We start from the raw sequence: 27,764 nt of genomic DNA, 5'->3' as shown, positions 1-27,764 counted from the left end.
GTGAATTTTGTGTATCGTTGCACCCCTAGTAAGCCAGTACTCCAGCCAAGAGCAGGGGTAAGGAATCATGTCTTTCTTCTTGGCAATGCAGAAGATTTTTTGCAGCAGACCGACGAAGCTCCAAGAGGTTTTTGTGATCATATATCAGTAATGAGTTGACATCACGAAAAACAGGAACAACAGCAAAAACACAATTACAATTGAGAGCAGTAGATGACTCGCCACACACAATGGCACCATGTTAGCCGATGTTACACAAGTAAACAAAAGACCAAAGTGTGAAGACCCTGCAGAGCTCAGACTGAGGCAATTGTCTCACCATGGGGACTCTTCAGCCTCCATTTCAGCATCTATTGATCAAGAAGTTTAATCAGGAGACATTTACAGCTCACGTGTCAGGAGGTAAAGCAGCAGCTTTACCTGTTGTTATTTATTTATTACCTCAGAATCTCTGCTGAAATGAAACTTCCTTCTCCAGTGGGGAGGGCCAGTTGGGCCACAAACGAGTGACCAGGTTTTGAGCATCCTCGTAAGTATAAAAGTCAGATTTAGGGACTGTCACAGCGTCACGCTCACAGAATGTGAGGTTCTTCCTCAGATCATCAGAATCAAATTTCAGCACCTGGAAAAAAATGAACAAAGAGAAAGAAGACGAGCAACATTTTTACACATGAAACCTACAAAATGAAACTATAGTACAAACACAATTGAGACACTTGTTTTATTTACAGAAAACATGTTCATTTATTCATTTTCACTGATGTCCCTGTCATGCCCGTGGGTGAGGTGTTGTTGCAAAGAGAGACACTGAGGGCCTGTATAGAGTATCATGGATTAAATGAAATCAATGTTAAAAATAAGTACACCCTGCCTTTGATTATCTCTGTCTTCAAATCACTTCATGGAGCCAGCTTACTAAGGTGGAGCTTTGAAATGCTTACCACCTCATTTGCACCCGGAGGGTGACAAATGAAAGACAGCTTTTAACACCCTGCTTGGACACTGAGTATTTAATTATACCTTTCAGCCTCACCAACACTCCAGCTGTCTTCCAGGTCCTAGTTAATGATGTGCTTAAAGAATTTATGCATGTATTCATTTTTGTCAATCTTGACAATGTTTTGGTCTTCTCTAAGACACAGGTAGGGCATCAGGTCCACGTCTGTTGCCTTTTAAAATGACTCCTGGAGAATTGTCTCTATGTGAAGGCAGAGAAGTGTGACTTTCATACTGCTACAGTCTCTTTTCTTAGTTTTGGTTTGTCTGGAGGGCAGGTGAAGATCAATCCCACTAAGGTGTGTGCAGTCACTGAATGGCCCATCCCAGATTCACGGAAATAGCTACAACACATCTCCGCAAACTTCTACCATCAGTTATGCGGAACTACTAACAGTGGAGTCACTGGCTTGAGCAGCCGTCCATCATCTGGATGGACCCCAAGAATCTGGTTTATCTCCATTCAGCTAAGAGACTGAACACTGACTAAGCCCGCTGGTTTCTGCTTTTTGGTCGGTTCCATTTCATTCTCTCTTATCGCTCCAGGTCCAGGAATCCAAAACCTGAAGCTCTCTCCCGCCAGTATTCCCAGGATACAGACCAGTTGGAGTCAGAGCGTTCCTGTCTGCCACCTGCGCTGTTGGAAGTCTTACCTGGGATATCGAGTCTGTGATCCAGCAACACCTACAAAGGAGATCCTGATCCAAGCTCGGGATCCCCCAACCCTTGCTACATACATACAGCTGCCTTTTCTGTTTTCATCCATTGGAGAAAACCTGCATGGTTTGCCTGCCACCTGGGGGTAAGCTGAACTATTTCTCTCCTTAATTCAACTCAATTCAATTCAATTTTATTTACACAGCGCCAAATCACAACAACAGTCGCCTCAAGGCGCTTTATATTGTAAGGTAGACCCTACAATAATACATACAGAGAAAAACCCAACAATCATTTGACCCCCTATGAGCAAGCACTTTGGCGACAGTGGGAAGGAAAAACTCCCTTTTAACAGGAAGAAACCTCCGACAGAACCAGGCTCAGGGAGGGGCGGGGCCATCTGCTGCGACCGGTTGGGGTGAGAGAAGGAAGACAGGATAAAGACATGCTGTGGAAGAGAGACAGAGTTTAATAACAGGTATGATTCAATGCAGAGAGGTCTGTTAACACATAGTGAGTGAGAAAGGTGACTGGAAAGGAAAAACTCAATGCATCATGGGAATCCCCCAGCAGCCTGCGTCTATTGCAGCATAACTAAGGGAGGATTCAGGATCACCTGGTCCAGCCCTAACTATATGCTTTAGCCTGAAAACTGAAGGCTCTGCCTCCCATTCTACTTTTAAATACTCTAGGAACAACAAGTAGGCCTGCAGAGCGAGAGCGAAGTGCTCTAATAGGGTGATATGGTACTACAAGGTCATTAAGATAAGATGGGGCCTGATTATTTAAGACCTTGTATGTGAGGAGCAGGATTTTGAATTCGATTTGATTTGATTAATATGTGCATTGAAGGACATGTCCTGGTCAAAAATGACTCCAAGGTTCCTCACAGTGTTACTGGAGGCCAAGGTGATGCCATCCAGAGTAAGAATCTGGTTAGATACCATATTTTTAACATTTCCAGGGCCGAATACAATAACCTCAGTTTTATCTGAATTTAGAAGCAGAAAATTAGAGGCCATCCAGGTCTTTATGTCTTAAGACATTCCTGCAGACCCCTGGAGAGGTTGTTACATCCTTGCAGAAGTTCTCTGCTCTCTAGGAGTTCACTCTGCAGGTGGAGGGAGAGATATAAGAGAGGTGGAGAATGAATTCAGCCTGGGTGTCTATTGTCTTGTGTAGTCTGGGAGATGATTGGATGATGGGGTGGGTGAAGTTTTCTCTGCGCTGGGGCCGGGTGGGCTGCCCTGGCTTGTGTGGGGCGGGGCGGTGCTGCTGCTGTGGGCCCCGGTCCGCATGGGCTTGGGCCCCCTGACGTTGGTGGATTCCAGAGAGCGGGGGTGCCTACTGGGGTCAATGGGGGAGCTGGCCCCAGTGAGGGGCAAGTAGCCCCTCCCCATCCTCAGCTCCCTCCCTCTTCCCGCTCCACCACAACCACCCACACATGCAGGGCCTTAGGTTGCAGGTGTGTCACTAGGGTGCAGGGGAGGGCCTTGGGGGTGGGCATGTTATACAGCGTCCAGAGTATGGACTGTGTATTCAACCTCACCTCTGGCGCCGGTGCCCACTTTTCAATTTTAAATGCATGTAGACATTGAGGATTCTCGGGAGGCGCCGTGCTAAACCTGCTGCTCTCTGGCAGCAGCACCATGCCCTTACGTGTTTTAAATGCACTTTAGAACAGCATACAGCAACACTCCATATGAGAAGGCGGAGGGAGGTTTGGGGTCTTCACACACACCCGTTCTCTGTTAGCCATTGGGGCGGGAGGAGTTGGCCGTCCAATTGGGATCTGGGATCTGGGGCCTCCGTGCTACTGCAGGGCCAGGGGCGGTCTGCTTGTCTCCACCCCAGGGAAAAGGATAACATCTCCTGGGTCTAGGTGTGGTTTCCCCTTCTGGGGGTGGTGGTGCGTGAACTTGGGGTATAACGTATGTTTGGGGAGTGTGATTGCGTGTACAGTGTCTGTTTATGTCTGTCTCCACGTTGGGTGAGTGCCAAGTATTTGTATATGTGTGCATGAGGGTGGAAATGCACGTTTGTGTCTGTGTGTGTCTTTATGTGTGTGTCTATGTGTGAGGTCGGGTCTGAGATGCCACCCCTCTGGGAACATCTCAGGCCCTCCAAGGTATGGAGGCCTATCTCCCCCCACAACCCTCCCTGTCGGTGGATGATGCCCTCAGGTGTCAGTGCGTTGGTGGTTCTTGGTGCCCGGGGCTGGGCGCTTGGGTATGTATGGGTATCCCGGTGGGGCCTGGGGGGCCCTTGGGCCTCTGGCCTCTGGGCCTGGGGTTTGGTCCACTCTGGCACAGCTGGCTGCCAGCAGAGCCTGTGGGCATGTCACTGCAGCCCCCTCTGGCTTCTGCTCCGTGACTGCTGGGTGACTCCTAGCCTGGGGCTCTACTCAGCTCTTCCCAGGAGGGTGGCATGGATACCCCTTTGTTGGTACTCCTTGGGTTCTAACACTCTAGGGCCTGTGGATGTCTGGGGCCTGGATCTCCTCCATGCCTGCTTCATGCCTTGTGGACGGGGCTATAGCTCTCCATACCCTCTAGCAAATCATTACATGGAGAAACCTTTTGAATACAAACGCGCTCACGCATACAAGTGTACACACAGGTGTACTCAAGAGTGTTCACAGACACAAACTACACCTTTCTTGGCTGCTACCTCAAAGCACATTGTGTGCTCTCGATCTTGCGTGCTGCACAATAACATGTAATATTTAGTATCTACTGTTATTTACTGTTAGCTAGTTTATTGCGATGGTGTTGTGTTTATTATATTGCTCTCTTTTTCGCTTGTTTGCTCTTCTGTTTTTTCTTCTCTCAACAGGTGATCCAGGTAGGGCTGTGCGATATGACCAAAATCTCATATCCCGATATAAGACAACTATCGTCCCGATAACGATATAAAACTTTTTTGTAAATTCTGTGAATCTCGGGCAGCTCGACTTGCGGGAAGTGTTTCCAGCTGGGCATCGTGTAGCTGGAGTCGAGTGTTTTAACCGATGCATGAAACGATACATTTTTAGACATAAGTTGTAACGGCCGCCGTTTCCTTTGTGAGTATTTATTACACGGCGTGCTGCGGGGAAAAGCCTGTTCTAACGTTTGAGTCTAAGGTTTATTTTTTAGCACCTGACGGCTCTTTTTTTACTTCTCATCCTAAATAATCTGCTCTTTCACGTGATTCAGTTTATTTTGAAAAGTCTCAACAGGATCTTGAGCTTTATTGTGAAAGGTTTATGTGGAACATAAACAAGCGGACACGCGATGGTGTTACCGTCGTTGTTGCTAACGACAACGCATAAAAACAGGCGCTTGTCCGTCTGTAGTGTGGTTATATTAAATATAAGAGAACTTTAAGAAATTAATATAACCACTACAGTGACCATCAAAACCATGAAAAAAATATTGCCGTAAACAGCTTATTTTGCGACACCACGAAACAAACGATAGCATAAAATGAAACGATAGACGTTTTTATATCGTCATCCGATATATATCGTTATATCGAACAGCCCTAGATCCAGGTGATTTTTTTAAGTGGTTTTTCTCACTGTCCCTCGTCCTCTCTGTTTTTCTTTTCCTCCCTCTCTTTCTTTCTCCCTTTTCTATCCCCCATTCATGTCTGTCCCGTCTGTAACAACTGAAAATAAAATAACAACATAATAATAATAAAGGTCAATCAAATGGACCACTACGGCAAGGCCGTGATGATCCACTTAGTAACGTAAATCCATTGGGCATCTTTCTTGGCCTTCAGACAGTAATTCTGATGGCTAAAGAACCAAATGGGACAGGTGCAAAAAAAAAAAGACATTCCTGCAGTTTAACTCATTGGTGTGTGTTATCTGGCTTCATGGACAGATAGAGTTGGGTGTCATCTGCATAGCAGTGAAAATGTATGCTATGTCTTCTGATGATGCTGCCTAAGGGAAGCATGTATAATGTAAATAGAACCGGTCCTAGCACTGAACCCTGTGGAACTCCATAATTAATCTTAGTGTGTGAAGAGGACTCTCCATTTACATGAACAAATTGGAGTTTATTAGATAGACATGATACAAACCACTGCACATGAGATGAGTCCACTGTCAGACGCCATAAGATATTTTTTTCCAATCCCCTTGTAGTACCATGCCTAATATATTGTCATTTGTATCATTTATAACCTTCACTAAAGCTGTTTCTGTGATGAGCTCTGAAACCTGACTAATGCTCTTCAAGTAAGCCATTCCTCTGCAGATGATCAGTTAGCTGTTTTACAACGACTCCAAATTTTTTTTAGATAATTACCTAGAAAGAAATGGAACTTACCTGCCTGCCCTCCAGTTCTCCACCATCAATCACCTCAACCCTGGAGGCCCGCAATTCTCTGACTCCCACAGAGCGCTTCCTCCCCTCTGTTGCTGCTCAAGTTCATGAACCAATATAAACTTTCCTATCATTTTACAGACTCCCTGCCTCAGTTTCCACTCCATAGCTAATTCTCCTTCTTTTAGAAGGCCCTGCCCTGTGTGACTCCCGCTGTGTTACATCCATCCTCGCACTGCTCGTGACAGTATTTACACCTCCAAACACACCCTAACACTGGCATAAACACACAAAGACAAGAAACTGAGTTTCAATTATTAATTTGTTGCCTGCGAAACTCAGAAAGAGAAAAATTCTCCTCCAGTGGAGAGAAAAGCTTCTTCCAGCTTTAAGATGATTAAACAAACAAAATATCCCTGATGTGGAAATCTTCAGGTGTGTGAGGAGGAGGAGCAGTGAAGGTACCTGTCCTCCCTCCACATGCAGGGCGATGGCGACGTGGTCCCAAACATAAAACTGTGGATCCTGAATCAGCCCCCAAGCTTCCATCAGGTTTTTGTCACGTCTTTGTAAAAGCACATATCTGAGAGGAAGCAGCGTCTGAATCAGCTGACAGTGTTAAAGGATCAGGAACATCCACCAAATGTTGTCTGAGTGTGTGTGTGTGTGTGTGTGTGTGTGTGTGTGTGTGTGTGTGTGTGTAACATCTGTTTCTTACTTGTGTGTCTCACACATGGCCTCGGGCCTCCAGGTGAAGCGTCCGTCCCTGTAAGCACAGATGGTGTTCGGAGGGTCATTCAGCATGGGATACTCAGAGAAGAGCCCGTCATTGGCTGAGCTGTGGACCAGCACAGCATACATCACTTCCTGTCTGTACAGGGAAGTCCTGAGAACACGCATGACGGGCGGGCGGCCGGAGCAATACTGGAAAAAAAACCATGTTTTGATGACAGACTCACACCAGCTACACCGGGCTTCATCAGTGAGCCGGGACGTTGTACAGACGTCTCAGCCAAACACATAATACACAAAATGTTCCACTGAGGTGAAGCTGACCAGCTAAAACAGAAAATCATTGATTACATGAAGGAGTCAGGGAGCTTTTTCAGTCTGAGGGGCTACACTGACAAAATCAAGTTTAAAAATCTTCATTGAGCTAATTAATGTTAATTTACACTGAAGGAGTCCGTACCTGCTCGCTGTAGGCCTCCAGCACCTCCTCCACCGTGAAGGTGAAGCGGTACGATCCATACCTGGACTTCTCACTGAAGGCTGGAGACGAGGCAAAGTCCACCAGGAAGCCCTGCTTCCGCCGGGCCTGCTCCTCGGTCCGGTTTGGGAAGGTCTCCTCCAGGAGCCTCCTCTCAGCTGATTGGATCTCCTCTGGTGCCACAGCCAGACTCCACCACACCAGGGACAGTCTGTCTGGATCCTCTGAGCCGCTCTTTGGATCCTTGAAGCCTCCGTCATTCTTGATCTCTTCTAATCTGTATGTGTCGTGTTTCAGCCGAGACACATGAAACTCAAGTGAAACCTCTCCAGGTCCGGGGTACGGAGGGATGTCGTCTTTGTAGAGGTACTTCTTGTACAAATGAGTATCTTGAGCTTCCTGTTTCAAATCATTCAGCTTTAAATGCCTCGCTTTATAATGTTTTTGTTTTTTGACGTTTCCTTGTCTCTGCATGATCCGATTTGGATGATGTCGATCAAACAGACCGTCCAGACCGTCAGTGTCACTCTGCTGATGTGGAGAGCAGCTCTGACAGCTCAGTATAAGTCAGGCAGTGTCATCGGCTGGTTATCTGGAAATAAAAGTTCATCTTTGAACACACACACACAATAACACACTGTTGTAATCAGCATGATCAGCACTGGGTGTGAGTCACGGGACAAGATTTCTTAAAGCACCCAGGGGTGATTACTAATTATAGGAACTCACATACAGGAGCCTGAGAGCTTTGTCGCAGCTGGATCCAGGAGGCAGACGCGCTTTCTAAGTTTGATGATTAGGCTGAAGATTTCCTCTTTGATGAAGCTGGAAACACAGACAGTATGATAAGAAATGAAGTGTGTGTGTGTGTGTGTGTGTGTGTGTGTGTGTGTGTGTGTGTGTGTGTGTGTGTGTGTGTGTGTGTGTGTGTGTGTGGTAACATCTGTGTCTTACTTGTGTGTCTCACACATGGCCTCGGGCCTCCAGGTAAAGTGTCCGTCCCTGTAAGCACAGATGTTGCTGGGCTCGTCGGGCAGGACGGGATACTTGGTGAAGCGCTCGCCATCGTGCGGGCTGTGCACCAGCACAGTGTACATCACTTCCTGTTTGTACAGGGAAGTCTTGAAGACCCGCATGACGGGCGCAGCGCGAAAGCAAAACTGAGAGAACAAAACTGGTTTAGGTGGACGTCTCACTGACTGTGAATCAGTAACTCGAGACATGAGCAGTGAGAGGTCGAGGTAGACAGACACAGCTGGTTAGAGTAGAGAGACTGAAGTCCCCGGCTTACCTCTCAGTGCATCTGAGGGTAGAAAGGCCTGACGTCCTGTCTTATATGTTTGAAACCATACAGAAACAGAGCTTAGCTTGGTGTGCTTTTGCTAATAAATCATCTTCATTCTTAATCAAAGATTGAACCATAAGTTTGATGAATATGTTTAGTTTGATGAGAGAACATGTCTGTTCTAATCTGTGGATGTTGTGCGTGTAAATGTGATCCAGCAGGTGTGACTGCAGGAATGTGAAAGATAAGAAATGCGTCTCCATCATAATACATGTAGTAAAAGTAAAAGTAATGGTACTGAGTGTTAAACAGATTCATGTGTGATTCTGCTGATAATTAATCTTAATTGCTTAATACTGATCAGACTATACCAGGTAAGTTAAAAATGAGCAAGTTTAGTTTAAATAATAAAAACAATAAGAAAATGTGATCAATGAAATGATTCAAAGACAGGCCTCGCACTGAAAGGCTGTGCAGGGTTACTTCCTCTCACGCCTGCATCCTCTGAAGGTTCAGCCTGGGTAGCTCACAGTCACAAATTACAGCAAGTTATGTCAGAGGGGCAGCAGCCACCCAAGACTGTGGGCTTCAAACGGTATTTTTTTTGCGTTTTCTCGGCTCATTTTTGCCGTGTTAAAGAATCAAGAAGACTTCAACCCAGCACCAAACACAGTGCATCTTTGGATCCAGCTGTGCTCTTCTTCCCAGCCTCTCTCCTCCAAACATCAGAACAAATTCAGCGTTAGCTCAGAGCACGTTAGTGCTTTGACTGATTAATATTCTGACTGTTTTGTTATTTTATTCTGCCTTTTCTTTGCTCCTGCTAAATTGTTTTAATGAAATATGCTGCAAATTAAACTGTGCAAATGTCCTTTTTACCCCTTTGTGAAACAGTAAAGGTCAAATAAATGGCTCTTACAGGATCCTCCAGCCCTTTAAAAGTAACAGAGCCATGAAATTTAAGCCAGTTAGTTACCAAATGCACCGACCTAGAGGGGAGCTGTTGTTAACAGGTGTGGTTGGTTAGTTACTCAGGACCCTGGGAGTCCTGGTGGGTCAACACCTGAAGTGGGGATTAGGACAGAGCTGATCCAGGGTGGTGGCCCCACAGATCGACAGTATCAGGTCATCATTGGTCACGTGACTTTTGTCTTTGCAGTTTGCTCTCTTCCAGTCTGATGTGATGGACGGACTGAGCAGTTTAAAAACATTTTTCCTTTAGCAAACTCAGAGTGCCACATGAAAGTTTGTCTCCTGCGATAAAACAGCATTAAGCTCTTCTGTAAGTGTTCATTTAAACTGAAGGAGTCCGTACCTGCTCGCTGTAGGCCTCCAGCACCTCCTCCACCCTGAAGGTGAAGCGGTACGATCCATACCTGGACTTCTCACTGAAGGCTGGAGACGAGGCAAAGTCAGTATAACACAGACAGTATGATTAGGAAAGTGACCCTGTCACAGCAGCAAAAAGAGGAAAAACATCTCTCAATAAAACCAAAGAAAGACACAAAGAAAGTTGCTCAGCTATTAGCTGAGATCCACAGAGTCCACGCTGCTGTGCAGAGGTGAGGAGCTCTCAGTGTGTTTGATTTGATCTATAAGGAGAAACCAGCGCTCAAAACCTTTAGGCAAGTACACACACCTGCAGGGATAGTAGCTGCCACCCTCAGCTTGACACCTGTGACACGACCTTTCACGACAAATGGTGCGTCTCCGTAGTGTCGTGGAAAGGTCCCCGGTTCGAAACCGGGCGGAAACATTTCTTCCCTTTTTTTTCTGAAATGACAACAACAGCCGCAGGAGTTTCACGTTTCCTGAAACAACATTATTTCCCTTGTTTCTGACGCCTCAGTATCTTTATGTAACCTGTCCAATGAATATGATTAGAAAACGAGCGCAGGACGAATGAGGACAGATCACATATGAAGGCTCAGGTGTGGGTTTGTGAGTGTCACAGGTATGTTTATGTAACCCATGGTTATTTTATTGCCAATTGTATTCTGTTTTATTTTAATTTGAAGTGTTACTGTTTTGTTAAATGCTGAGTTTTCCCATGTACCGTGAATGCACCATAACGCGTGCGTGGTGACTTTCTTTCACTGCATCCGCCTGCACGGAGCTAGATGCGCAAAGCTGTGTGGATATTCAGTCCTGTAACGTGTTGCGCTACGGAATTAATGTTTCTATGAAGAATATCCTGGCTGGTTTTTTTATGTGGTAGAAATCTGCTGCAAGGACCGAGCGGTGCCATCTAAGGACTGGATGCCACTGGAGGTGCCTAGAAAGGACGTTCTCAATCTGAAGGCCACCTGTTTTCTTGGAGGGTGGTAGGATACAACGATTTGCAATTTTTTTTGGATTAACGTTTTTTTTCTGAGATCTCAGGACACTTTATGTTGTTACTTTTTTCTTTTTTTGGGGTCAGATCTGATTCCACTTAACATCAAAAAAAGCAAACCAGTGACTAAAGACAATTAACACTTACTAAGAACACTGAATACTAAGTGCACTGAACTGAAAGGGACAGCCTACCTGATACATTTATGGACACTTTAAGTGATATATTGTACATTGTTGAGATTTACATGTTTGAATTGATTTAAATGTTTTGTTCATGTCTATGTTTCGGACCATTTAAATGTTGAATACATTCAAATCACTTTTCTCCCTTTAAGTTGTTGTCAGTGTCTCATTCTGAGTGGAGGGATATTCCTTCTTTAAGTTGAGTTACCACTGCCAGTCTCCTTACGATCCTAACTGAACCCAGCAAGAGTAGATCCCCAAATATTGTTTTTTTTCCTTGACTTTGTATGACAGATTACTGTGGATTTGACTGATTTTGGACTACTCAGTTAAAAAGGGTGACATTTACGTTCTATGGCAGCGGTCCCCAACCCCCGGGCCTCGGACCGGTACCGGTCCGTGAGTCGTTTGGTACCGGGCCGCGGGAGTTGAGGCTCAGGTGTGAAATGTTTGGTTTTCAGAGTTTTTATCGGTTTTCAGCGTTATTTTGTTATCGTTTTATCGTTAACTCGGTTTCCCTGGGTCTGTTCACATGTGTTATGAATAAATTGTCTTTTTTTCGGTACCGGTGCTAGTTTTATTTTGTTGTATTTATCCGGGACACCTTAAAGGCCGGTCCGTGAAAATATAAATAAAAAACCGGTCCGTGGCGCAGAAAAGGTTGGAGACCGCTGATCTATGGTAAATATCAAAGTAACAGTGAAACAGCGACAGCGTTAGTATCCCTCCCCCTGTCACACCGGGGACAACTTTTTTTAAAAAGCACTCACTTATTGACTTCGTGCATGCTTGCAAAAAACTTTACTGCAAACCCACTCAAAGACTAATACAAAGTATTAACAACTCTGTGTGGTGTTTACTGATTAAACTATTCACGGCACCTCACACAAAGGTTTCCTGGCGCAGGCCCAGGGGGATTTGTGTCCTCCCAGTAAGAACTTTCTGCTTTAACAGTCTAACACACATCCCGAGTACTCGGGACTTGGACTTGGACTTCAGTGATCACTGAAGTCCAAACACTTATTTTTATTATACTTTCTTCCCAACAGGCCTTTTATTCCTTGTGATCTCGTCGTCAAAGTAATGGATGTAATTTAATTACTCGCCAGAAAGTCATTTGTTTCTCTATCATTAGCTGAAACTCGCTGTTACATAATTACCGGTTAACAGTACAAACCTGAGGCCACCTACACCAACACAAACAAAGTTTTCCTTTATTATCATCAGTGTTTGCTCACCTACGAACACAACAGCTGAACGCAGCTCTGCTCCTTCCATGCGGTAAAAACCAAAGTAACGTCCGTGTCTCCTCTCCTCAACATCTGTAAACAGCTCCACCATTTTCCTCCGCCTCCTCCAAACTGAAATCAGCTGACTGTCGCCCACAGCCAGAGAGAAACACGAGTGTCTGTTTTTCTTTCCGTCCGCAGATTATTATCTATCTATTATCTATAATTCATGAGTTTACTTTTCTTTTATTTACTCCAAGATCTTGAACCTGTGGGAAAAAAAGATTCTTTTGTGTACTAAATTTTAAGGATGAAAAAACCTCAGTAACCGCAGACTGACCAGCAGAGGTGGCACAAGTGCACATTCTGTACGTAGAAGTACAGATACTACAGTTAAACCAACATTTCAGTAAAAGTGAAAAAGTACTGAAATGTACTCAGAGTAAAAAAGTAGAAAGCAGCTCCTTGAAGAACTATTCTACCACCTATGCACAGGTAACTTCTGCTGTGTAAAAAAATGAATACTAGTACATGAGAATACAAATGTTATTCACTTCTAAGTTCTGATGAACGCTGTCAGCTTGAATCTGTTATTTAGGACACTGAGCACCAGCCCAACACAAGCTGACCTGTTTATCCTGAGCTAAACTATCAGCATTTTCATGGGACTGAATCACACAAAGTTAGTTTGCTTAGTTTATTGAGATCAGTTTCTTGATTAGTAGCTTCCCCTTGTGTGTTTGTCCTCTGTGTGTCTGTTTATGTGTGTGTCCTTGTGTCTTCTTTCCCTTTTCTGTTCCTATGTTCTTCTCCTTATGTTTCCATGCCTCTCCTTCCCATCATCTCTCTGTGTCTCAGTTCTCTTAACTGACTATTTATTTATTTCATTGAACTCATTTCTAAGCTCTTTGTAGAAAGAGGAGGGAGACGAGGAACCATCATGGAAGGACAGGCCCCTGCACGGTATGTACCACCGGCAGATAGAGGAAAGCAGAAATCCTACCAGTGGCTGGACAAAGCTGGACTGAAACAGAGGCACTAATCATGGCAGCACAAGAACAAGCTCTGAGCACAAGATCCATAGAGGCTGGGGTCTATCACACCAGGCAAGACCCCAGGTGCAGGCTGTGTAAAGATGCCCCAGAGACAATCCAGCACATAACAGCAGGGTGCAAGATGCTAGCAGGCAAGGCATACATGGAACGCCATAACCAAGTGGCCGGCATAGTGTACAGGAACATCTGTGCCTAACCTGGAAGTCCCGAGGTCAAAATGGGAGATGCCCCCAAGGGTGGTGGAGAATGACCGAGCTAAGATCCTGTGGGACTTCCAGATACAGACGGACAAAATGGTGGTGGCTAACCAACCGGACATAGTGGTGGTAGACAAACAGAAGAAGACGGCCGTAGTGATCGATGTAGCGGTTCCGAATGACAGCAATATCAGGAAGAAGGAACACGAGAAGCTGGAGAAATACCAAGGGCTCAGAGAAGAGCTCGAGAGGATGTGGAGGGTGAAGGTAACGGTGGTCCCCGTGGTAATCGGAGCACTAGGTGCGGTGACTCCCAAGCTAGGCGAGTGGCTCCAGCAGATCCCGGGAACAACATCGGAGATCTCTGTCCAGAAGAGCGCAGTCCTGGGAACAGCTAAGATACTGCGCAGGACCCTCAAGCTCCCAGGCCTCTGGTAGAGGACCCGAGCTTGAAGGATAAACCGCCCGCAGGGGCGTGCTGGGTGTTTTTTTTAATATATATATATATATATATTAAAATAATATATAACTTAACATAGAAATTTCAAACAGACTTTCTGTTACTACTGTGCCCACCTACAGTACCTCCATGTCCCACTCATTGGTCTGTCTAGCACAGACCCGCCGCTGGAACGACATAAGCTATGACTTTAGTAATAAACACAGTGTTGAGAATTTTGCAAAGCTTTATTGTTCGTACACACTGTGTGGTCCAAACACAAGGAACACATTCAGCAGCAGCTGGTCAGAGTGACGGCTCGCCCACAGTGGGAATTTATGTCCCACCTCCAGCATGAAGAGACAGTAATGTCTGCTGTACCAGCAGGAGAGCCTCGCTCTCATGCAGCCATGAACAATGCAGCATGCAGTATTCAGTATGCAACAGGACTACATTAACATTACTATACTCATTTACATCACAAGTGTATTGATTTATGCATAAATGGAAACACACAGTAAACATGACCTTTATTAGTGAACATAGTTACATTTTGCTCGTGCAGCTCCAAGATTCTCATCCAATCAACAAGCTGTTTGCATTCTGTCGTGGAATTAAAACATAAATAAAGTCTGCAAAGAGCTGTGGTCAAAGTATTTGTTACTACACACAGCAGAACAGACACACATCAAACACCACAGTTCACAGTCAACTCTGGGACGTCTCAGCTCCTCTTTTATTCTCAGCCATCTAAACATGCATAGCTGTGCAAAACCATGCAGTGAAGTTCTGACCACCTAAATCTACATGTGAGGGTTAACTAGAATTATTCCATTATAGGTCTGATGTGGCCATATACTGCTGTGTATTTATAATAGTGGGATATATTTCTGTTCTATTCCACTGAGTTAATTTTGAGTATAGTGCTGAGTCGTCTGCATACCAACTCTGAGGTGGAAATACGTAGATTATGAACCTTCATTCTTCACCTTCACTGTGTGACACATTTATTTTTCAGTGCTACAACTGCAGCTGCCAGTCCTGCTCCCAGTGCTGCTCCCAGTGGGCCTAAGATGCTTCCAACGCTCGCCCCTATCAAACAAGCCCTGTTGAACTCGTTTTCTCTTTCTGCCCGTCTTCTGGCTTCTTCTTCTGACATCTCTGGATTTTCTTCCAGGAGTCGATCCATTTCTGCTTTTATTGCTTTCTCAGCTTCTTCAAACATCTCTTTGCTGTAGCAGCTTCCTCCGTTTCTCTGGACCATTGTGTTGATCTTCTCCAGCAGCTCCTTGACCTGAGAGGAATCCTTTTGTCTGTTGTTAAAAACATGATATCCTCCCTCACACTGACTGATGAAGTCATTGAGTTCTTTATTTCCACCAATTAAATCTTCTACACTGACTTCATCTGCTTCCAGATCGTCTCCATGGGTGAACAAGGCCATAGTGTAGCGTGCCGCTTCATCTCCGAATATCTTCTGAATAATTTTCACTGTTTCTTGTTCTTCTTTGGTGAATCTGTTTGGTTGGATCACAACCAGGAACACGTGAGGACCAGGAGCAGCAAAGGAGATGCACTTACTGATCTCTTTCACCACCTGCTCTTGAGATAGTTTGGTATCAAACAGACCTGGAGTATCAACTACAGCCAGTGCTTGACCCCCAAACTCTGATGTTTCCTTCTGACACTCTGCTGTTACTGAAGACGAAGCCGAAGTGGATTTAAAAACTCTTCTTTCTATGATGATGTTTCCTGCTGCACTCTTCCCAGCTCCAGTTTTCCCAACCATCACGATCCTGAGATCATCTGCTGCATCTGCTGAAGAAGATCAACATGTCATCGATGAGGTTTTCCAAAGAGAAGCATTCCACATCCACTTTATTAGTAATCACCAGAGATGGGCAGTAACGCATTACTTGTAACGCGTTGAAAAAAGTAATCAGATTACAGTAACATGTTACAAGTAATGCGTTACTATAATCTGATTACTTTTTTCAATTTCAGATTACAGTAACGCGTTACAAGTAATGCGTTACTGTAATCTGATTACTTTTTTCTTTTTCTTTTTTTTTTCTTTTTTTTTTTTTTTTTTGTCCCGTTTGGATCTTTAGCATCAGAATTGTTGTCTTAAGGCCAAGAAAGATGCCAAGCGGATTTATTTTACCAAGTGGATCATCATGGCCTTGCCATATTGGTCCATTTGATTGACCTCTATTATAATTATGAATTTATTTTATTTTCAGTTGCTACAAACGGGACAGACATGACTGGGGGATAGGACAGGGAGAAAGAATGAAAGAAAGAGAGGGAGAGAGAGAAAACCAAAGGGGAGAAGAGACGGTGAGAAGGGGGGAAGAAAGAAAAAAACAAACAAACAAACAAACAAAAAAAAACTCCTGGGTCACCTGTATGGAGAAAAAAAACAGGAGAAAGCAAACAACAAAGAGCAACATAATAAGAAAAAACAGCACCATCACAATAAACTAGCTAGCAGTAGATATCAGTAGATACTAAATAATAAACGATATTGTGCAGCACGCAAGATAGACAGCGCACAATGTGCTTTGAGGCAGCAGCCAAGAAAGCTGTAGTCCGCGTCTGTGAATACCCATGTGTACACCTGTGTGGATCAGCATGCTTGCATTTCAAAGGTTTCTCCATGTAACGATCTGCTAGGGAGTGTGGGGGAGCCACAGCCCCGTCCTCCAGGGTATGAAGCAGGTATGGAGGAGATCAAAACTCCAGACATCCAGAGGCCCCCAGAACACAAGAGACCAAGGAAGACCCACAGAGGGGCAGCCGCGCCACTGTTCCAGTAAGAGCTGAGGAGAGTCCCAGATGAGGGCTCGCCCAGCAGCCGCGGAGCAGAAGCCAGGGGGAGTTGCAGTGACGCGCCCGTGAGCTCTGCCGGCAGCCAGCAGCGCCAGAGCGACCGAGCCCCAGGCCGAGAGGCATCTGATTACTTTTTTCAACACGTAACTTTTAACGCGTTACTGTAATCTGATTACTTTTTGGGGGAAGTAATCAGTAATCAGTTACTGATTACTTTTTTCAAGTAACTTGACCAACACTGGTAATCACACCTCTGAGTGGCATTATTCATCAGCATGAAATGATATCACTGCTACACAGATGACGCAGCAGTTTTATAAGCCCAGCTGTTTCACGTCTCCTTCTACTCCATAGGTGTCAAACTCTGGCCCGCGGGCCAAATTTGGCCTGCAGCCTAATTACATTTGGCCCGCGAAGCCATACCAAATTACTATCAGAGCTGGCTTACTGGTATTATACAGCTAATATATATATTGTTTAGTATTAAGCTTTGCTTGTTCCATATTCAGTTTTTCAGCAAAACGTGTCCATAAGAAAAGATTCATTCTTATATCAGGAGGAATAAATATATTTCAATAAATGTCAATGTTAGCCCGCGACTTTGTTCCAGTTTTGAATTTTGGCCCACTGTGTATTTGAGTTTGACACCCCTTTTCTACTCCTTTCACTGATATCAGGACTTTCCTGCATGAGTCAGTAGCTGATAACACGCAGACAGAACACTTTCTGTTCAGCAGTGAGCTCAGCCTCATGGAGGGGCCGCCCTCTGAGGGGAGGGACACAAATGTTTATGCACCTCTCTGCATTTAATCATTTCTTATTATTGATCTCTGGCTCTCTTCTACAGCGTGTCTTTTTCCTGTCTTCCTCCACTCAACTCCAACCGCTCACGGCACGTGGGCGCCCCTCCCTGAGCCTGGTTCTGATGGAGGTTTCTTCCTGTTAAGGACGAAGATTTTGTCAGCATCAAACCGCTGCAGCCTTCTGAGATGCAGCCAAGACAGTTTTTATTTTTTCTCTGGTCCGACCAACGAGTGCTGAGTAAAGCAGGGTTTTACACATACAGGTCCTCTGACACATTACAACACTGCACGTAACACACACCTTCACACAGCAACAAATAAATTGACTTTAATGTTCAGGTCGTCTGTTTTTGTGAGATCTACTCACTGGTTGTAATGGTGGAGCAGCTTCAGTCTGAATAAAAACTCCCTGAAATTTTCACCAATACATGAAAGAGTTTTCATTTTGTCTAAATACAGTTCATTTGGTTGTTAACTGTTGGATTTTATGCTTTGTTGTCACAAAAGCTTTTCAGTGTTGAATTCACTTGCATTTGTTTAAAATGTGTTACAGCACATTTGGCTGTAACAGGAAAGTGAAACAACTATAGAACAGAATGAGAGAGAGCAGTTTTAGCACCACACACACAAACACATTCACAAAGAGAAATCAGCTGCCTGAAAACAATGAATTCATCAATGTAATGAATACAAAAGCTCATATTCTCCTTATAAAAACTTTATATGAACCTGAGATTTCTTATACAACAATAAAAGTTATAAATTACTCACAGGGTGAAGCAGGATTGCTGTCCATGTTCGCCTTTTACTTTGTCTCTGCTGATGTTCTGCTGCAGACCGCTTTCCTCTCAGCTGCGTGACTTCCTTCAGCCGCCTCGTTGGCAGTGCTCTGTGTTTCTGCAGCAAAGCTCTGTCACAGTTTTAAAAGCTTCCTTCACGTCGCATCAATCAGGTCATCTGATATTGATCGTTTGCCTGGTCTTAAAAGCACATTCAAGCAGACGTAGGAGCCTGTGAGATGAACGAAATCTGCAGTCAGCAATATTAAACCTGTGCGGTCAGGAAACGCTGACCTAACAGATGATCATGATCCTGGACAGATCAGGAGTTTTGCACTTTCAGTTTCTGTTCCTTAACGTTTCTGTTTCAGTCTTATGTTGCTGTAGTTTTTTTGCAGTTTTGTGCCTTTTTAGAAGTATTTTGTGTTGGTTTCCTCATATTTACATTCAGTTATTTTGGTTGTAGTTCAGTAGTAGCTCGGCTCCTTAGCTCCAGTGAAAAAGACGACCTGAAGGAGGAACGTTTTTTGTTTTATACAGCGACTTGCAAAAGTATTCGGCCCCCTTGAACTTTCCCACATTTTGTCACATTACAGCCACAAACATGAATCAGTTTTATTGGAATTCCACATGAAAGACCAACACAAAGTGGTGCACACGTGAGAAGTGGAACGAAAATCATACGTGATTACAAACATTTTTTACAAATAAATAACTGCAAAGTGGGGTGTGCGTAATTATTCAGCCCCTGAGTCAATACTTTGTAGAACCACCTCGCAGCTGCAATTCCAGCTGCCAGTCTTTTAGGGTCTGTCTCTACCAGCTTTGCACATCTAGAGACTGAAATCTTTGCAAAACAGCTCCAGCTCAGTCAGATTAGAATAGAATAGAATAGAATAGAATAGAATAGAATAGAATAGAATAGAATTCAACTTTATTGTCATTGCACATGCACAGGTACAGGGCAACGAAATGCAGTTTGCATCCATCCAGAAGTGCTTTAGTGATATAGATATATTACAATATATATTAGCAATAATATAGATATGTAAGTATATTACAGAAATGGGTCTATTATGGTATGTTATAATGTACACGGTATGAAGTATGTTGTGAATATTCTATAACTATAAGTATGTACAGGCTGTAGTGATGTACAAGCTATGTACAGGATATGAACAGGATATAAATATGAAAAACTATACAGAATATGAAATAAATAACTTTACAGAATCTGAGATATACAGCTATACAGAAATGGGAACTATGCAAGCTGTAAACAGTTGTAGGATTAAAGATTATCGAATGTACAGAATGATTATTTACACAGAGCTATACAGTAGTGCAGTTAAGATAAGTGAGGGTGTAGATAGTTTCTACAGAGGCTATATAAAGTGCTGGTGGTTGTGAGTGGTGGTTCACTCCATGTTATTATTGTGTTTGAGGGTACAGTTGTCCATTGTGGGTGTGTGTATGTTCAGTCCATGTTTTAACGTGGGTCAGATGTCAGGAGGCAGAGTTCAGGAGTCTGACAGCTGTGGGGAAGAAGGTGTTCCGGTACCTGGTGGTCTCCTGTAGCGCCTCCCAGAGGGCAGGAGGGTGAAGAGTCCATGTGATGGGTGACTGGGGTCTCTGATGATTTTCCCAGCCCTTTTCAAATTCAAATTCAAATTTTATTTGTCACGTACACAGTCATACACAGTACGATATGTAGTGAAATGCTTGGACAACTGCTCGTGACCTAAAGAAAACAAAAAAGGAAAAGGCTATGAATAAGATAGGAAATAAATATGAAAAATTAAAAAGGGTAAATTTAACTAGGAAGGAATAAAATATAAATTAAGGTTAAAAATGAAATAACTGTACAACACAAATTAGAATGAAGGGTAAATTTAACTGGGAAGAATAAGATAAAATATATAAATTAAAGTTGAAAATAAAATAACTGTACAACAAAATACACAGTATAGAACTATATAAGAATGTATGAAGAAATCTAAATATAAATAAATATATACACAATAACAGCAGCTGTACAAGTATTAACTGTAATAAAAGACACCGCTTCCTGTAGATGTCTTTTATGGCAGGAAGTGGTGCTCCGGCGATGCGCTGGGCAGTTTTCACGACCCTCTGCAACGCCTTCCGGTCCGAGGCAGAGCAGTTCCCGTACCAGACTGTTATACAGTTGGTCAGGATGCTCTCGATGGTGCAGCGATAGAAGTTCACCAGGATGTCTGAGGACAGGTGGTTCTTCCTCAGAGTCCTCAAGAAGAAGAGGCGCTGGTGAGCCTTCTTGACCAGCTTGGAGCAGTTGGTCGTCCAGATGAGATCCTCGGAGATGTGGACTCCCAGGAACTTGAAGCTGCTCACACGCTCCACAGCCGTCCCCTTAATGTGGATGGGTGGATGTGGGTCAGCATTCCTCCTGTAGTCCACGATGAGCTCCTTGGTCTTCTCGGTGTTAAGCAGCAGGTTGTTTGTGTCGCACCACTCAGCCAGACGATCCACCTCCTCCCTGTAGGCGGCCTCATCGTTGTCACTGATGAGGCCAATCACCGTGGTGTCATCTGCAAACTTAATGATGGTGTTGGAACCATCAGCAGGTCTGCAGTCGTGGGTGAAGAGGGAGTAGAGGAAAGGGCTCATCACACAGCCTTGTGGTACACCGGTGTTCATCATGATTGTAGATGAGCAGTGGTTATCCAGCCGGACATGTTGGGGGCGGTTGGTCAGGAAGTCCAGTAACCATTTGCAGATGAGGGAACTGATGCCCAGGTCTGTCAGTTTCCTGATGAGTTGTGAGGGGTGGATTGTATTGAATGCTGAACTGAAGTCTATAAACAGCATTCTGGCGTAGGTGTTGTTGTTGTCCAGGTGTGAGAGGACAGAGTGCAGTGCGATGGAGACTGCATCCTCTGTGCTCCTGTTCTGGCGGTATGCGAATTGGTGGGGGTCCAGGACAGCTGGACAGCGTTTGTGAACAGCAGTTTTCAGATCTTGCCACAGATTCTCGATTGGATTTAGATCTGGACTTTGACTGGGCCATTCTAACACATGGATATGTTTTGTTTTAAACCATCCCATTGTTGCCCTGGCTTTATGTTCAGGGTCGTTGTCCTGCTGGAAGGTGAACCTCCGCCCCAGTCTCAAGTCTTTTGCAGACTCCAAGAGGTTTTCTTCCAAGACTGCCCTGTATTTGGCTCCATCCATCTTCCCATCAACTCTGACCAGCTTCCCTGTCCCTGCTGAAGAGAAGCCCGCCCAGAGCATGATGCTGCCACCACCATATCTGACAGTGGGGATGGTGTGTTCAGAGTGATGAGCAGTGTTAGTTTTCCACAACACACAGCGTTTTGCATTTTGATCTCATCTGACCAGAGCAGCTTCTTCCACGTTTGCTGTGTCCCCACATGGCTAGTGGCAAACTGCAAACGGGACTTCTTATGGTTTTCTGTTAACAATGGCTTTCTTCTTGCCACTCTTCCATGAAGGCCAACTTTGTGCAGTGCACGACTAATAGTTGTCCTGTGGACAGATTCCCCCACCTGAGCTGTAGATCTCTGCAGCTCGTCCAGAGTCACCATGGGCCTCTTGGCTGCATTTCTGATCAGCGCTCTGCTTGTTCGGCCTGAGTTTAGGTGGACGGCCTTGTCTTGGTAGGTTTACAGTTGTGCCATACTCCTTCCATTTCTGAATGATGGCTTGAACAGAGCTCCGTGGGATGTTCAAGGCTTGGGAAATCTTTTTGTAGCCTAAGCCTGCTTTAAATTTCTCAATAACTTTATCCCTGACCGGTCTGGTGTGTTCTTTGGACTGCGATGTCTATGGGCAACTGACTGCACTCAGACCAAAGGGGGCTGAATAATTACGCACACCCCACTTTGCAGTTATTTATTTGTCAAACAAGTTTGGAGTCATGTATGATTTTGGTTCCACTTCTCACGTGTGCACCACTTTGTGTTGGTCTTTCACCTGGAATTCCAATAACACTGATTCATGTTTGTGGCTGTAATGTGACCAAATGTAGAAAAGTTCAAGGGGGCCGAATACTTTTACAAGCCACTGTATTTATTTTTGAAATAAATGATGGTTTAAATGAAAGATTGGAAACGGTTTCCTCTGGGTTCCTTTTCAGGTTACAGATTTATTTTCATTTTAGTTGAATGTCATCTGTCAGACACTCTGCTGATGTGCTTCAGATCTCTTCAGAATCAGGAGTAGATGGTCGTTCGAAGCACTTTTAGTGACACGTTGGACTGATTTAACAAAGACAGCAACAAATGATCTGATGTGAAAAGCTTCAGGTGTGTGAAGAGTGAGGAGGAGGAGCAGCAAAGGCACCTGAACACCACGGAAAACACCCAAAATACAAAATATCCAAAACAACTTTATTGTCCACTTTTTGTGTGTACAAAGTAATTAGTCTTTGATTCAGTCACATGAACACATCACACACAGACAGGACAGAGTGCAGTAAAACACATGATCACATGTTTATGTTTTATCTGTCTTTGGTCTTTTGCTGTGCACTTTGGAAATTCATGTAATAAACCTTTAATAAACTAATGGAATAAAAAAGTCACATCAAAGAGTTTTTCTGTGTTCGTTCCTCTCGGCTGCTGCCTTCTGTGTAACCTCCACCGTGGTTCACTGTGCAGCCGGTGATGCTGCAGTCGCTCAGGAAAAGGAGAATAAAGGTGGAGAAACTCCACAGAAAGCCTCACTCTGTAGAGCCTGTTGATGAAGAAGGTTAATCAGGAGACGTTTACAGCTCACAGCTCATCGGCTGTGTCAGGAGGTGAAGCAGGAAGTCAGCCTGTTATTGATTATTGATTTATTACCTCTGATTCTCTGCTGGAGTGAAACCTCCTTCTTCAGTGGCCACAAACGAGTGACGAGGCTTTGAGCATCCTGGTAATGTTGAAAGTCAGAATTAGGTGTGACTGTCACAGCGTCACACTCACAGAACGTGAGGTTCTTTCTCAGATCATCAGAATCAAACTTCAGCACCTGGAAAAGAAAATGAACAGAGAGAAAAAGACGAGCAACAGTTTTACACAAAAAACCTACAAAAACACAACTGAAACGTTTAAGTTTATTTACAGTAAACATCATTTATTCATCAAACCTCCAAACACACCAGCTCTGGCAGAAACACACAAAGACCAAAAACTCAGAAAGACAAGAATCAAAAAGCTTCCTCCAGCTTTACGATGATTAAACACAATAATGTTGCTGATGTTTCTGCAGGTGTGTGAGGAGGAGGAGCAGTGAAGGTACCTGTCCTCCCTCCACATGCAGGGCGATGGCGACGTGGTCCCAAACATAAAACTGTGGATCCTGAATCGGCCCCCAAGCTTCCATCAGGTTTTTGTCACGTCTTTGTAAAAGCACATATCTGAGAGGAAGCAGCGTCTGAATCAGCTGACAGTGTTAAAGGATCAGGAACATCCACCAAATGTTGTCTGAGTGTGTGTGTGTGTGTGTGTGTGTGTGTGTGTGTGTGTGTGTGTGTGTGTGTGTGTGTGTGTGTGTGTGTGTGTGTGTGTGTGTGTGTGTGTAACATCTGTTTCTTACTTGTGTGTCTCACACATGGCCTCGGGCCTCCAGGTGAAGCGTCCGTCCCTGTAAGCACAGATGGTGTTCGGAGGGTCATTCAGCATGGGATACTCAGAGAAGAGCCCGTCATTGGCTGAGCTGTGGACCAGCACAGCATACATCACTTCCTGTCTGTACAGGGAAGTCCTGAGAACACGCATGACGGGCGGGCGGCCGGAGCAATACTGGAAAAAAAACCATGTTTTGATGACAGACTCACACCAGCTACACCGGGCTTCATCAGTGAGCCGGGACGTTGTACAGACGTCTCAGCCAAACACATAATACACAAAATGTTCCACTGAGGTGAAGCTGACCAGCTAAAACAGAAAATCATTGATTACATGAAGGAGTCAGGGAGCTTTTTCAGTCTGAGGGGCTACACTGACAAAATCAAGTTTAAAAATCTTCATTGAGCTAATTAATGTTAATTTACACTGAAGGAGTCCGTACCTGCTTGCTGTAGGCCTCCAGCACCTCCTCCACCGTGAAGGTGAAGCGGTACGATCCATACCTGGACTTCTCACTGAAGGCTGGAGAGGAGGCAAAGTCCACCAGGAAGCCCTGCTTCCGCCGGGCCTGCTCCTCAGTCCAGTTTGGGAAGGCCTCCTCCAGGAGCCTCCTCTCAGCTGATTGGATCTCCTCTGGTGCCACAGCCAGACTCCACCACACCAGGGACAGTCTGTCTGGATCCTCTGAGCCGCTCTTTGGATCCTTGAAGCCTCCGTCATTCTTGATCTCTTCTAATCTGTATGTGTCGTGTTTCAGCCGAGACACATGAAACTCAAGTGAAACCTCTCCAGGTCCGGGGTACGGAGGGATGTCGTCTTTGTAGAGGTACTTCTTGTACAAATGAGTATCTTGAGCTTCCTGTTTCAAATCATTCAGCTTTAAATGCCTCGCTTTATAATGTTTTTGTTCTTTGACGTTTCCTTGTCTCTGCATGATCCGATTTGGATGATGTCGATCAAACAGACCGTCCAGACCGTCAGTGTCACTCTGCTGATGTGGAGAGCAGCTCTGACAGCTCAGTATAAGTCAGGCAGTGTCATCGGCTGGTTATCTGGAAATAAAAGTTCATCTTTGAACACACACACAATAACACACTGTTGTTGTAATCAGCATGATCAGCACTGGTGTGAGTCACGGGACAAGATTTCTTAAAGCACCCAGGGGTGATTACTAATTATAGGAACTCACATACAGGAGCCTGAGAGCTTTGTCGCAGCTGGATCCAGGAGGCAGACGCGCTTTCTAAGTTTGATGATTAGGCTGAAGATTTCCTCTTTGATGAAGCTGGAAACACAGACAGTATGATAAGAAATGAAGTGTGTGTGTGTGTGTGTGTGTGTGTGTGTGTGTGTGTGTGTGTGTGTGTGTGTGTGTGTGTGTGTGTGTGTGTGTGTGTGTGTGTGTGTGTGCCTTCACCACCCTCTGTAGTGATTTGCGGCTGCTGGCAGAGCAGCTTCTGTATCAAACTGTAAAGCAGTTCGTCAGCAAACTCTCGATCGCACACCTGTAGAAATTTGAGGTGATGTTGGCGTTCATGACAAACTTCTTCAGCTTCCTCAGGAAGTAGAGTCGCTGATGAGCTTTCATGATTGCGGTGTCCGTGTGGAAGGTCCAGGAGAAGTCCTCGGTGACATTTACTCCAAGGAATTTGAAGTTGCTGACCCTTTGGACCTTGACACCGTTGGTGTGGATGGGCTGGTGTTCCCCGACTGGTCGTTTCCAGTAGTCCACTATCATTTCCTTTGTTTTGCTGACATTGAGAGACAGGTTATTATCCAGACACCACTTGTACAGCGCCATCACCTCCACTACAGGCCGTCTCTTCGTTGTCTGTGATGAGGCCTATGATGGTTTTGTCATCCACAAACTTGATGATGGTGTTGCACTTATGTTTAGCAACACAGTCGTGTGTGAACAGGGAACACAGGAGGGGGCTAAGCACACGACCCTGTGTTTAAAATAGGTGTTGAGGAGGTGTGCTTACCAACTCTCACCACCCACAGTTCAGGAGAGACGTTTCCAGCCCGAGGTCGACGAGCTTCGAGGCAACTTTTGGGTTGACCTTTTGGAAAGACCATCTCACATCTTCTATTTCGAGTATTAAGGTTACAGCCTCACTGCCTGCCTGAGGGAAAAGGACCTGCTTTATGTTTTCTGCATCAAAACGAGTGCAGAATTTGTTGAGCTCATCTGCAAGAGACACGGTGGACTGAACGCTGCATGCTTGTTTCCAGTATAGCCTATAACAGAGTCTATGAATTTACTGATGTTGCGATCAGCAGCATTCTCAAATATCTGCCAGTCAGCTGTCTCAAAGCAGGCCTGTAAGACGCCCTCAGCCTCACTGTCCCATCTGTAAATGACCCTGGAAACTGTTTTGTCCTGTTTAAGCCTCTGTCTGTATGCAGGCAGCAGCAGTATGGGACAATGCTCTGCCAAAGCTGGACGGGGGAGGGGTTTGTAGCAGTGATCCAGTGTTTGATCACTGCTGTAGGGACGTTTCTTCATGTTGGCTCTGTTAAAGTCTCCCAACACAATAAAGGCAGCTTCAGGATTTTTGTAATCAAGTCCTCTGATGACGTCATACAGGTCGTCCATAGCCATAGCTTTATCACCACGTGGGGGGATGTAAACAGCTGAAGGAGAGTTTAACTGAAGGTCAGCAGCTGGAGGGTCTGAGTGCAGTGCGTTTTTAAGATACACACATGCATAGCCCACAAAGACTTAACCATGAAGCACACACTCCTCCCCTTTTCTTGCCTGAGTCCTTCGTTCTGTCTCCCCGGTACAGTCGGGGACGCTGGGCGTCCAGTTTGTTGTCCAGAGACTGACCGATTGCGAGCAGGACGCTGGGCAGAGGTGTCTTGTCTCCCTCGGCTTAAACAAAAGAGCCCAGGCAGTACAGTTCAGTACCGCGATGTCGAAACTGCTGTAAAGTCCGCACCGGCTGATGAACGTACCGAATACGTGATTGGGCCGTACGCACAGAAAGAGGAAGTAGCGAAAAGTAAATAATAAAGTTTTGCTGAGATGACTCGGAGCTCTCTGCTCACTCAAGTCCAAACATGTATTTTATTACAAGTTCATCCCAACAGGCCTTTCACTACATGTGATCTCGTAGCTCATCGTCAAAGTAATGAATGTTGTTTAATTACACATCAGAAAGTCACTGTTACAAACGCGCTGTTACATTATTACCAGTTAACCGTGTGAAGCTGAGGCCACACACCAACGACCCCACTAAAGCTTTCCTTTAGTATTATCAGTGTTCGCTTACCTGCGCTCTGCTCCTTTCACGCAGTAAAACCAAAAGTACCGGTACTGTCCGCGTCTCCTCAACATCTGTGAACAGCTTGACCTTTTTACTCCCTCCGCCTCCTCCAAACGGAAATCCTCTTTCCGTCCCCAGATCATAACCGACGAGACTTTCTAACGACACACAGATACCTGTGGTAAAAAATACTCCAGTAAAAGTTAAAGTACTGAAGCAACTTTTTTACTCATGTCAAAGTGAAAAAGTACCGAAATGTAAGTAAGAAAGTAAAAAAAAAGTTGAAGGGCGAGCGGGGTCCCGGCCTGTCTGGTGCCCTGCGAACACTTTTCTGTGATTTCACATGTTTGTTGAGCTGATAGAAACGTTTCTCCCTTCATGCTTCTTCTGCAGCCCCGCTCGAAGCTGATACCACAGACGCACACCGGCGCTGCTCCCAGTGCCAATAAACGGCGTCGTTGTACCTAAAGATAAAGAACACATATAAGTCTGTTTGATTCCAGTTTCTCGTGATGTGAATGTCGTTTGTGTCTCAAGATGATTTTATATCATTCATGAG

At 44.8% G+C, this 27,764-nt stretch overlaps 2 protein-coding genes across 6 annotated transcripts; both read right to left on the bottom strand.

Annotated features, from left to right (window-relative positions):
• LOC113030130 (uncharacterized) lies at positions 1-27,448 on the bottom strand. Of its 4 annotated transcripts, XM_026181292.1 has the most exons (8): positions 27,212-27,448; positions 25,127-25,218; positions 24,443-24,985; positions 9,783-9,849; positions 6,691-6,896; positions 6,438-6,555; positions 442-622; positions 1-350 (listed from the first exon to the last, which is right to left on the bottom strand). In XM_026181292.1, exons 3-7 carry the CDS (start codon positions 24,865-24,867, stop codon positions 443-445), a joined length of 996 nt encoding a protein of 331 aa, XP_026037077.1. In that variant the 5' UTR covers positions 24,868-24,985; positions 25,127-25,218; positions 27,212-27,448; the 3' UTR covers positions 1-350; position 442. The 4 variants fall into 4 exon arrangements, with proteins under 4 accessions (XP_026037077.1, XP_026037075.1, XP_026037078.1 ...); XM_026181293.1 differs by lacking the exons at positions 1-350; positions 442-622; positions 6,438-6,555; positions 6,691-6,896 and adding exons at positions 7,661-7,774; positions 7,916-8,007; positions 8,137-8,342; XM_026181291.1 differs by lacking the exons at positions 1-350; positions 442-622; positions 6,438-6,555; positions 6,691-6,896; positions 9,783-9,849 and adding exons at positions 22,724-23,058; positions 23,166-23,334; positions 23,605-23,722; positions 23,902-24,107 and having other exon boundaries at positions 24,376-24,985; positions 27,212-27,440.
• On the bottom strand, positions 14,138-18,424 carry LOC113030140 (GTPase IMAP family member 7-like). 2 transcript variants are annotated; one of them, XM_026181305.1, is made up of 2 exons: positions 18,314-18,424; positions 14,138-15,716 (listed from the first exon to the last, which is right to left on the bottom strand). In XM_026181305.1, the coding sequence occupies exons 1-2, from the start codon at positions 18,336-18,338 to the stop codon at positions 14,899-14,901; spliced, it is 843 nt and encodes a 280-aa protein (XP_026037090.1). In that variant the 5' UTR covers positions 18,339-18,424; the 3' UTR covers positions 14,138-14,898. The 2 variants fall into 2 exon arrangements, with proteins under 2 accessions (XP_026037090.1, XP_026037091.1); XM_026181306.1 differs by having other exon boundaries at positions 14,138-15,713.
• Positions 27,449-27,764: the final 316 nt, after the last annotated feature.

This window comes from Astatotilapia calliptera, chromosome 10, assembly GCF_900246225.1.
Source record: "Astatotilapia calliptera chromosome 10, fAstCal1.2, whole genome shotgun sequence".
In the NCBI taxonomy this organism is placed as follows: domain Eukaryota; kingdom Metazoa; phylum Chordata; class Actinopteri; order Cichliformes; family Cichlidae; genus Astatotilapia; species Astatotilapia calliptera.
Note: the sequence above shows the minus strand (reverse complement) of the source record. Positions and strands in the feature narration are given on the sequence as shown.

Excerpts from the sequence above, each read along its gene's own strand:
- LOC113030130 (XM_026181290.1), bottom strand. The coding sequence starts at position 7,656 with ATGCAGAGACAAGGAAACGTCAAAAAACAAAAACATTATAAAGCGAGG. Across the intron at positions 6,897-7,164 it reads TGGAGGCCTACAGCGAGCAG|TATTGCTCCGGCCGCCCGCC; the intron begins GTACGGACTCCT and ends TTTTTTTTCCAG. Across the intron at positions 6,556-6,690 it reads GCCATGTGTGAGACACACAA|ATATGTGCTTTTACAAAGAC; the intron begins GTAAGAAACAGA and ends GCTTCCTCTCAG.
- LOC113030140 (XM_026181305.1), bottom strand. The coding sequence starts at position 18,338 with ATGGACAGCAATCCTGCTTCACCCT. Across the intron at positions 15,717-18,313 it reads CAGCAATCCTGCTTCACCCT|CAGATGATCTCAGGATCGTG; the intron begins GTGAGTAATTTA and ends CAGCAGATGCAG.